Below are 10198 nucleotides of genomic sequence, written 5' to 3'. Positions count from 1 at the left end.
GGCGCCTGGGGGTCGCCACACTGCAGTCCCATGTCTGGGACCCCCCTGGAGCTGCAAGGGGCTCTCATCGTCAATGCATCCTCCTGGCTGCCCCCTCCTCACTGCGCAGGGGCAGGAAGCCCCCCGGAGCTGCACAGGACCCACAGTGTGAGGACAACCACTTGGGGGTCGCCGCGCTGTGGCTCCACAGCTGGGGCCCTCCCAGAGCTGCACAGGGCTGCCAGCGTGGGAACGGGTGCCTGGGGGTCACCGCACTGCAGCCCTGTGGCCGGGACCTCCCCAGAGCTGCCGGAGGCACTCCTCATCAGTGCATCCTCCCTCGTGAATGCATCCTCCCTCGTCGATGCATCCTCCCTTGTCGATGCATCCTCCCTTGGTGTATCCTCCTGGCTTCCCCCTCCTCGCTGCACAGGGGCAGGGAGCCCCATGGAGCTGGATGGGGCTCTCGTCGTCGATGCATCCTCCTGGCTGTCTCCTCACTGCGCAGGGGCAGGAAGCCCCCCGGAGCCCCTCAGCGACCCCATCCTGGATGCAGGGCTGATGTTGCCGGAGTTTACGGATGCAGGGATGGTCTCCCAGGTAGGTGTGCTCTGTCACGGGGTGGGATGAGCCCAGATGTCCTTCCCCTGTGTGGGGCTGATGTGTGGCAGGGCTCAGTCTTTGAGCGCCTGTGGCTTCCTCTTGGGGCTGTGCAGGGGGCTGGTGCTGGGGTGATGGCAACGTTGCCTGGGATTGACACTGAGAAGCATCCTGCTCCCCCCACCCCATCCCCCGAGATGCATGCGGAGCCTGCAGCAGKGACATGCCCAGTGCACACTCCCTCAGCCTGCTCCGATCCTCCATGGTGGGTCTCCCCACATGCTGGCTGAGGTCTCTGCTGGTGGGATGGACCTGAGTCCATGGAGTAGCTTGGCCCAGGTGCCGTCCTGGTGGGTGGCTCTGGGCCTCCCCCCCAGGAGGCCCCCAGGACCCTGCCTTGAACCTCCTGCACTGGCTGGTTTCCCCATCTCACCCATCCCTCTGCTTCCCTGCAGGACCTCTCTGCGGATCTGCTCTCTCTCTTGGAGGCTCTGCTCCCACTGCAGCCGCAGGACTGACCTGTCCTTACCAGGACTCCGGGGACTGGAGCCCCAGACGTCGTGTGTCCCTTACCTTGACTGGCTTTGTGGTGCACCAAGCAGATGTGTGCAGCTCTGCAGGCTGGGGGACACGTGTCCCCTCTTGGACAGTTGGGAGGTGATGGGGACAAGGTGCCTCTTGTGTGCTGCATGTGCTGGGGCTGGCCACGACTGTACATAAATAAACCCTTGTGCCCACCCTGTGTGCTGTCTCTGTCCACGCAGAGGGAGTCGGGCTTGGGGGGGTGCAGGGCACGGCCGGGGTGCAGCATGCCCAAGTCCCCACCACAGCCCCCAGCCCGCACTTGGGGCTGGGAAGGAGGTGGGAGAAGCCAGTGGAGCCAGTGCAATCCCTGCCCTGCAGCAGGGCACAGGCCTCCCTGCGGGAGCGGGGCAGAGGCGCTGATGTGGAGTCGCCGTTCCCCCATGGAGGGCCGCAGAGGATGCAGCCTGGCAGGACAGCATCTGGAAAAGCAACTGCTGACAGGTATCAGGAGAGACACCTCTTCTGAAGGGACACTTTCCGGCCCCGGGGAGCGGGGGACTCCCCYGCACCCCCGGCTCACAGGGCGGGGGCCAGCCCTGCCCAGCCGGGCCCCCCCCCCAAAGGGCTGGCTGGCGCAGTGGGCTGGAGCTGCCCTGGGGCCCCACAGGGAAGGGCTYGGTGCTGTGTCCCCATTGGGGCTGGAGACCCCCACCCGGAGCAGGGCTCAGCATGTGTGCGGGGGCTGCCAAGGGGAGCCCTGTCTGCACCTTCCTGTGCTGCCCGCGGTGATGGGCTCCCCATGGGGTGCAGGCCTGCACCCAGGGCCAGGGGTGGCTGGAGAGTCCCTCGTGGGGACCCCGTCAACGGGACTCGCAGCCAGATGCTAATGTGCTGAGGGGGGCCCTTCTCCAGCTCCAGGGGCTCTGGGGCAGGGGTCTGCAGAGCTAATGAGCCCCACTTATCTGTGAAATGACTTGCTAATAACGTTAATTCCTTCTGCCAGGGGGAAGAGCCTTTGAGATGCAAAAGAGCCATGTTCCCCTCCCCCAGGCCACAGCTGCAGTCCTTGTGGCTCCGGCCAAGGGGACAGCCGTGGGCTGGGGGCAGTGGGCAGACGCAGGGTGGGAAGGGACCTGTGGATATCCGGGCCCCAGCAAACCACACCCAAGCGATGAGCTGTTGTGACGGCTGCACCCAGCTGGAGGCCCTGTGAGTGGGGGCTCCCGAGGCCCCCRCTGTGTAGCTGGACCCCCAGCCAGACCCCCGAGCTGAGCAGTGCGGACTCTGGCGCCTGTTCCTTTGAGCTGGTGACTGGTTTGCGTTTGAGGCCTGGCAGCAGCGATTGCAGTGCCCCAGGAGCGTGTGCTGCAGCACCCAGCCCAGGGCTGCAGCGCTGGGGCAGGTCCTCCTGTGCGGCTCCGGGCCTGGCCCAGCCCACGGGCACAGGGCTGTGTGTGTATGTGTCTGTGTGTRTGTGTGTGKGGGGGGGTACATGCATACATGTATRTGTATGAATGCGCATTTGAGCCTCCGTGCGTGTGTGTGTGTGTGGTTTTGCACGTGGGTGGTGCAGGGATAAAGGAGCAAGACGTTCCCAGCAGGTTGGTTACGTCAAGGAGCAACCTGAGCTACCAAGGGCATCCCGCCGATCGCCTGCTGTGCGAGGCCAGGGACAGGAGTGGAGGTGGCTGCAGGCAGCAGAGCAGCAGCAGTACCTGCCCTGCTCCCTGCGCTCCCAGCGGCGAGGGCGGTGCTTTTGCTCGGCGCTCGGCAAGCTGGGCCCCCGGCTGGCTGGCCGCAGCTGGGTGCAGCGCTGATGCAGGAGCCCTCGGGGCAGAGAGACGGCAGAGCCTGAGCAGCAGCCAGGACATGGCCCAGCWCAGCGGAGGAGCTGGGCTGGAGGGTGCAGCTGGAGGTGAGGTGGGTGCAGGAAAGGGGGTGCCCGGTACCACAGAGGCCCTTGCGTCAGGCTCTCTGGGGCTGGGAGGCTTCCCATCCCTGTTGCAGGACTGAGAGCGATGCTCTGGGGCAGGGAACGGGCCAGGCAGCAGGAATGGCCTGGGGCTGGCAGTGGGTTGGGGTCAGCTGTGGCCCTGCATGCTGCTGCTGGGGACCCTCCCAGCTCTGCAAGGTCGGGGGAGCAGGGATGCATGGAGCAGTAAGGACGGGAATGCAGTGAGCTGGGGCGAGGGTGCCTGGGGCAGATGCTCCAGCGCTAGCAGGGTGCAGGTCTCCAGGGGSTGGGGGCCACTCTCTGCTCCCATGCTGAGAGTGACCACGCTCCCCTGGAGCCCCCATCCCCAGAGCCCCCTTGGACAGGMCCAGGCAGGGGCTGGCCTGGTGCTGATGCTGCCTGTTGCGGCAGGAGGGAGCTGGCAGGAGCCCGAGCCCGCACCAGGGAACGGCAGCGGGGCAGCTGGCGCAGCGCCCTGCGGCAGCCTGCTCCCCCCCGAGAGGGGCTGCGCCTGGAGCCCCCGGCCCAATAGCAGCGAGGAGGCCCTGCGGCTGCCCACCTTCTCCCCCGCCGCCCAGGCCCGCGTGGTCATCACCTTCGCCCTCTTCGCCCTCGCTGCCGGCTGCAACCTGGCGGTGCTGCGGGCGGCCGGGGGCCGGCGGYGGGGCCGGCGCTCGCACATCCGGGTGCTGCTGCTGCACCTGGCCGCGGCCGACCTGCTGGTGACGGTGGTGGCGATGCCGCTGGACGCCGTCTGGAACATCACCGTGCAGTGGCGGGCCGGCGACCTGGCCTGCCGCCTCCTCATGTACCTCAAGCTGTTGGCCATGTACGCCTCCGCCTTCGTCACCGTGGTCATCAGCCTGGACCGGCACGCCGCCATCCTGCGCCCGCTGGCCATCGCCCGCGCCCGGAGGAGGAACCAGCTCATGCTCTACGCTGCCTGGCTGCTCAGCGCCGGGCTCTCTGCACCGCAGGTACCCTGCCCCTTGAGCCCCCCTTCTGCCCCCGTCCCGCAGCTCTGCTCCATCCCTGGACCCCAGACCACTCATGCCCCGCCAGGGCGTTGCAGGGGTGCGGCAGGGTCTCCTCCGCGGCCCTACRGAGAGGCTGCCGGCCCATCCGTGCTCTGCTTCCAGCTATTCCTCTTCCACACGGTCACYGTCCGCTCCCCGCGCAACTTCACGCAGTGCACCACGCGGGGCAGCTTCGCCCAGCCCTGGCACGAGACCCTCTACAACATGCTGRGCTTCGCCTGCCTCTTCCTGCTGCCGCTGCTCGTCATGGTGTGCTGCTACGCGCGCATCCTCCTGGAGATCTCCCGGCGCATGGGCTCCAGCCTCTGTGAGTGCTCACGCGCGGGGGCCGCCGTGCCGCCCCGTCCCCATCTCGAGGGCTGCGCGGGGGTCCTGGGACTGGCGGATCAGGGAAGCACAGGCTAAGCAGGGAMCTTCCTCATGGGCATGGGGGTCCCTGCCCTGGCCAGCTGGCTGAGCTGGCCGTGCTCCTGCCTTTCAGTCTCCTCCAGGGACATGTCCCTGCGGTGCTCCAGGAACAACATCCCGCGGGCACGGCTGCGCATGCTGAAGATGAGCCTGGTCATTGTCTCTTCCTTCATCATCTGCTGGACCCCCTACTACCTGCTGGGGCTGTGGTACTGGTTCTGCCCACGGGCCATGGAGAAGAGGGTCTCACAGTCCCTCAGCCACATCCTCTTCATCTTCGGCCTCTTCAATGCATGCCTAGACCCCATCACCTACGGGCTCTTCACCATCCCCTTCCAGAGGGGCGCGGGGTGCGGCTGCCCCTGTGGGCAGAGCCCTGTGCCAGAGCCACCCTCGCCAGCCACGGGCTCCTTCCACTGCTCTGCCTCCTCGCTGCGGGCCAAGCGGAGGCCGGAGGTGCCGGGGCTGCCAGCTGCGGCCAGCGCCTGCGAGAGCAGCTCTCTGTGAGGCCGCTGCCAGGAGCCGGGGTGGCCCCGCTCCCTGCAGCACATCCCACGCCGCGGGCTCTGGTTGGCACGTGCTGGGGATGGGACCGGGACCAGGGCTGCAGCTGAGGAGCTGCGGGCAGGACCGCTGCAGGGCTGGCCTGGCAGAGGACGGGGTCCTCGCAGCTCCGCTCCAGCACCCCAAAGCGCCTCTGCAAGGGGTGGGGAGAGCTGGTCGGGCTGGTGCGCAAGTGCCCCTTGTCCCCTCTTCCCTTCCTGCACCTTCCGAGCTTGCTGCAAAGCTGCTGGAGCAGAGCTCAGCAGAGCAATAAAACATCCCGTGGCTGCTTCTCCTTGCTGGGTGCCTATGGTTGGGGTGGGCTGGCAGGGAGGGGGCTGGCCCGAGCTGCAGCAGGTCCAGGGTGCTYGGGTCACTGCAGAGGGGTGGTCCAGGGACCCTGATCGCCTTCAGGAGAAGAAGGGAAGGGGCAGTGCTGGGGGGCGCAGTGTGTGGCCAGGGCTCGGCACCCTCCCCTGCACAGAGGGAGGGTCTGTACAGCCCTGCTGGTCCCCTGGACCAGCGGAGCCGGGGCCTCGGCAGGCGTGGAGCCGGCCCCGCTGCCGGCTGCTGCTGGCGCTGCTCCCAGGGCTCCGCGAGCACCCAGCTGGGGCAGCTTCTCTCTGGAAACGGGAGCTGGTTGCTCCCGCCGAAGGTCAGAGCTCGGCCTGCTCCCGGCTGCGTAGCAACTGCTCCAAGGCCGGAGCTGCCGCCGGACGCAGGAGCTGGCAGCAGGCTGGCGGTGCCGGGGCCAGGAGAGGCTCGACCATGTGGCAGGAGAGCTGCTGCTCTGCCACCCCGGGGCAGTGACGCAGCCTGTGGCATGGGACCYGCAGCCCGTATCCAGCCCTGATGCACAGGCTCTTCCCCATGCCCTGGGCTGCCGTTGTGGGCTGGACGAGGCCCCTGGGGCCAGGCCAGYGGCTCTGGGCACGGCCTCAGAGAGGTCTCAGCTCTGGGAGGTGCTGTGCAAGCCCTGCACTTGCCGCAGGGGCTGTGGGGGGCAAAACGAGGGCCAACAGCCCCCAGAGCTCTTGCAGCCCGGTCCTGGGAACGCTCAGCGGATGCTGCTGATGCCACTGTCCATCGCTCATGGACTCCCTGGGAGGCAGCTACTACCATGTGGCCATCTTCAGCATCTGGGGTGGGGGCTGCCCRGAGGGGACAGCCTCTCCAGGGGGGYCCGGTGAGATGGCAGCAGCACTGGCACAGGCTGGCACAGCTGCTGGGGTGCGGAGCTGCTTGCTGTCCTGCTGCAGACCCCCAGACYGGCAGCTGCAGTCCAGGTGGGACTGGCACTGCAGGGTTTCCCTAGCCCAGACGCTGGCAGGGAGGTGGATGGATGCACAGCCCTGACCCCGCAGGCAGGTGGATGAATGCACAGCCCTGACCCAGCGCACAGACACACAGCCCCAACCCGGCACAGGCAGATGGTTGCACAGCCCTGACAGCAGGCCAGGCTGGTGGCAATRGACTGCTCCCGTCTGCGTTCTCAGAGCTCCCTCTGCTGCGCAGCGCCACTCGGATGCGCCGACTCTGCCGTGAGGCCGCAGCAGAGCCCAGGCCAGCCCAGCTGGGCTCCTCTGGCCCCGTATGGCCCATATGGGGCTGGCAGCCACCCAGCAGAGCCCCGTTTTGCAGAGTGGTGCAGCTGTGCAGGAGAGCACAGCTGGGCTCTCGGCATGCATGGAGGTGCAGGAGCATGCTGGCCCATGCGGGCTGCGCTGTGCACCAGTGGTGACTGCAGTCCCRGAGCTCTGGGAGGGGATTAGTGGCCTGAGGAGGCAGGAGCTGGCAGTGCCTGCTGCAACAGGGAAGAGAAGCTCCATGCTGGCTGCTAGTGTACCTTGCCATCTGTGCCTGGGAGCAGGGTCCAATAACAGGAGCAGGGACCGTGATCTCATGGGTTTATTATGAAGAGGCAAAGTAGCATTACAGTGGTGCTGCTCTGGCTCAGGAGGAGTGTGATTCCTGTGCACGCCTGCTGGAGGGCTGATGGCAGTGGCTGATGGTCTGGTCTCCAAAGGGTCACRCACAAGTTGCTGTGGGGTCATCTGGGAACAGCAGTTCACTCGCATGCTGCATCCTGCCAGCCTTGCTGCTGTGGCCAGGGRAAGCAGCAGGGTCTGTGTTTGGGGGACTCCAATGAAGGGGTGGTRGTGGGGTTGCAGTCTCAACAGAGCAGGGTGTTCTCACTGCTGCTTGGGAAGGGACTGGGGGCTTCCTGCTGGCTGCAGTCTCTCCCTTGGCACAGAGGGAGCAGAGCTGTGCCTGCTCCTGCCTGCTGTTTGCTGGGCATGGCATCGTTTGTGGTGCCAAGCYCCAGATGTAGACTTATGTCATTATTAAAATTTCATCAAGAATATTGCTAGATCATCCTGCCAAGAAGRGCCTGGGAGGGCCGATCCTGTGTCTAGCTCTTCCACAGCCTCTGGAGGCACAAATCCTGCAGGTCTACTCCTCTAGGCTAACAGCACACCCTATGGTGCTGGAAAGGTCAGTAGGAGGGGGCTGGGGTGATCTGCTCTGCCCCCACCCCACTTGGGCTTCCGCCAGTGGGGTCTGGGAGCAGCACCCTGCCCCCTGGGCCTCGGGCTTTGCTGGGTGCATGTGGGCAGTGTGTGGCCTTGCGGGACATAGGGCTGCATCTTGCAATCGCATCTGGCTCCGGAGGGGGACTGGGCATCAGGTAAGGACTGCTGATGCGAAACCTCAGCAAGCCCTCCCTCTTCCCCGGAGACGTCAGAGAGCAGGGACAGACAGGCTGGGTGAGGGACAGGGAGCAGCAGGCACCGTGGAGCCGGGTGGGTGATGGCAAAAAGGGAAGTGTCACTAGCGGGAACTGCTCAGGGAGGCCTGTGCCCACGACCGTTTGCTGTTTAGGTCAGCAGTCTTGCATCATCCCCTGCTTTTTCCCCAGACCCCTCCCCATGGCAGCACCTTGCAAAGGACAGAGGTAACATGTGACCCAGGAGACTGCTGTCCCCTCTTGCCTCCCACCCTCTCCTGCAGTCTGGGCACAGGAACGTCTTCAGCTCCTAGGTGCCTGCTCCACCACTGCCTGGTCTCTTTTCGGTGAAGAAACTTTTGAGCAGCATCACTTGGCCAATGCTGACCACAAAGAGAATGATGGTTTCCCCAACCGACCAGTATGAAACCCGGTCGTTGAGGTCTTCTGCTCTGTTCCGGTCCTGTGCTTCCCGCAGGCGATAGTGAGTCTGGGAGTCTATCACTGTGTTCAGAGCCTCATGGATCGTGACGCAGGCAGACTCCATCTGGGGAGACAAACAAGCTCCATTTCTCCCAACTCCTGACACAACATAGCTTGCACCTGGCACTTGTGGTGAAGGGGGTTGAGGATCATCCTTGGGCATGAGAGATGGGCAGATGATCCCTGTGCTGCTGGTTTCTGCCAGCAGGAGAGGATGAGAGCACAAGAGCAGTTCTGCTTGAAGGGCAAATGTTGGAGATCAGGGCCTGATGGAGGTRTTTGCTGGGGCCTGACCGCCCATGGTATTGAGCTCCTTCTGCTCTGGAGGAAAGGGGGTTCTGGGCCAGTCCGACTGCAGGGCAGGGATACCCTGCTGTCCTGAGGGTACGGAGTGTGGTGCCTGGGAAGGGTGGGCCAGAGCCCACCGAGCTTGCCTAGGGAGCCCCTCTGTGCTTGGGGCTGGAATTCAGGGAGGGGGTTTGGGTCCCAGCGCCAAGCACAGCCACCCCTCCTGGCTTATACAAGGGATGGCCTTGCTCACCCTGTGGGGTGAGCCCTGGTGAAAACCATGGGACTGCAGAACTTGAGCAGGTTCAGATCCAGCTCTGCCTTTGCTCAGAGCATTCTTGGCATCYGTCTTCTCGCATCTGCTCTGTCTGTGCTAGCAGCTCTGCTCTTGCCCCAGGAGGACAACTRTGCCTGCATCCTGCAGGAGCAGTTAGCTGGCAGTTGGGCACTTCTGCTTTTGGGAGAGGGGAAGAGGGATGAGTCCAGAGCAGCCATCCCGTGGGTTTGTGCCGTTTGGCCACAATTGCGAATTGTGGCAGAACCTGCTTCCTGGTGTGAGAAGGGAGCTGCGGTATACTACAAACCTGTGTCAAGGCAGTGACTCGATTGCTCATGTCAGGCAGGATTGGCGGCTCATCACCGACTTGGAAGTCAAAGTAGACAGTTTTGTGCGAGAAGGTGGAGAACTCATTGCTGAAGCAGAAAGTGTAGACACCCTTGACTTCAGCTCGATGTGGGAAGCTATCATACTGCTTCTTGGTCTCCTTATAGATAGTCCTACCATTGGGGTCCTCCACATAGCAGTCCACATCGTAGTGTCCCCCTGTGATCACCTGCGGAGTGAGATGCACAAGTGGCGCCGGCAGAACTGCCCTGCAAGCGCTTCTGCTCCCCAGTGCTCTGCTCAGTCCTTGGGCCGTAGCCTTGGCAGCGCAGGGCGCTGGGCTCAGTGCTCGCGGGTGCTGAGGGCACGTGGCAGGTGAGGGGTGCAGGCTGCTACAGCACCCGGGCAAGCTCAGAGCGCCGAGGTGCCTGCAGCTCAAGTGCGATACCTGSGCAAGGGGGACAGCTGGAGCTGGCCCTAATGGCTGTGCCAGGGGCTCCTGCACCTGCCGCTGCTGTGGGCAGTCGAGTGCTTCCGAGGCGAGCATTGCTGGGCGTGCGGCCAGGGCTGGGAATGGCTCCTGGTGCGGCGCGGGGGGAGCTGGGAGGGACGTCTGGCTGGGGCGTGCAGGGCAGGTGCAAGCGGAGCCCTGCCAGGGCAGTGGGGCACGCGGTGGGGGCACAGGGCAGGGGTGGGAGCACAGGTGCGGGGCCACAGGTGAGAGTAGGGGCAGGGATAGGGGCACGGGCTGGGCAGGGGTGCACGGATAGGGGTAGCGGCAGGGCGGGGGCGCAGGGCCATCGGGTCGGGCGCACGGGCAGGGGCACAGGGGCAGGGGCAGGGGCAGGCTCGGGGGGCGCGGGCGCCCAGTGGGGCCCTACCTGGTAGTCCAGCGTGAACTTGAGGCCCTGCTCCAGCTCCTCGTGGAAGCAGTGCTTGTCGCTGTCGGGCAGCTCGAAGGTGAGCTCGGTGGCGGCGGCGCGGCCCGCCTGCAGCGCGCAGAGCAGCACCGCCAGCGCCCAGCCGCCCATCCTCGCCCGCGCCGGCCC

At 65.3% G+C, this 10198-nt stretch overlaps 2 protein-coding genes across 2 annotated transcripts; one reads left to right on the top strand and one right to left on the bottom strand.

Moving 5' to 3' along the window:
• The first annotated feature begins 2973 nt into the window (after positions 1-2973).
• On the top strand, positions 2974-5010 carry LOC146597761 (putative gonadotropin-releasing hormone II receptor). Its single transcript, XM_085301585.1, has 4 exons — positions 2974-3019; positions 3470-4035; positions 4198-4402; positions 4577-5010. The coding sequence occupies exons 1-4, from the start codon at positions 2974-2976 to the stop codon at positions 5008-5010; spliced, it is 1251 nt and encodes a 416-aa protein (XP_085157711.1).
• A 1930-nt stretch (positions 5011-6940) lies between these two features.
• On the bottom strand, positions 6941-10192 carry LOC146597760 (transmembrane emp24 domain-containing protein 3-like). The gene is made up of 3 exons (XM_085301537.1): positions 10031-10192; positions 9130-9378; positions 6941-8321 (listed from the first exon to the last, which is right to left on the bottom strand). The coding sequence occupies exons 1-3, from the start codon at positions 10178-10180 to the stop codon at positions 8085-8087; spliced, it is 636 nt and encodes a 211-aa protein (XP_085157663.1). The 5' UTR covers positions 10181-10192; the 3' UTR covers positions 6941-8084.
• Between the last annotated feature and the right edge of the window lie 6 nt (positions 10193-10198).

The sequence above is a fragment of the Rhea americana genome, unplaced genomic scaffold (assembly GCF_003343005.1).
Source record: "Rhea americana isolate MKP2758 unplaced genomic scaffold, rheAme1 scaffold_178, whole genome shotgun sequence".
NCBI classification, from domain to species: Eukaryota; Metazoa; Chordata; class Aves; order Rheiformes; family Rheidae; genus Rhea; species Rhea americana.
Note: the sequence above shows the minus strand (reverse complement) of the source record. Positions and strands in the feature narration are given on the sequence as shown.

Coding starts and splice junctions, on each gene's coding strand:
- LOC146597760 (XM_085301537.1), bottom strand. CDS start 10,180: ATGGGCGGCTGGGCGCTGGCGGTGCTGCTCTGCGCGCTGCAGGCGGGC. Junction 9,379..10,030: donor AGTTCACGCTGGACTACCAG/GTAGGGCCCCAC, acceptor CTCACTCCGCAG/GTGATCACAGGGGGACACTA. Junction 8,322..9,129: donor GAGTCACTGCCTTGACACAG/GTTTGTAGTATA, acceptor TTGTCTCCCCAG/ATGGAGTCTGCCTGCGTCAC.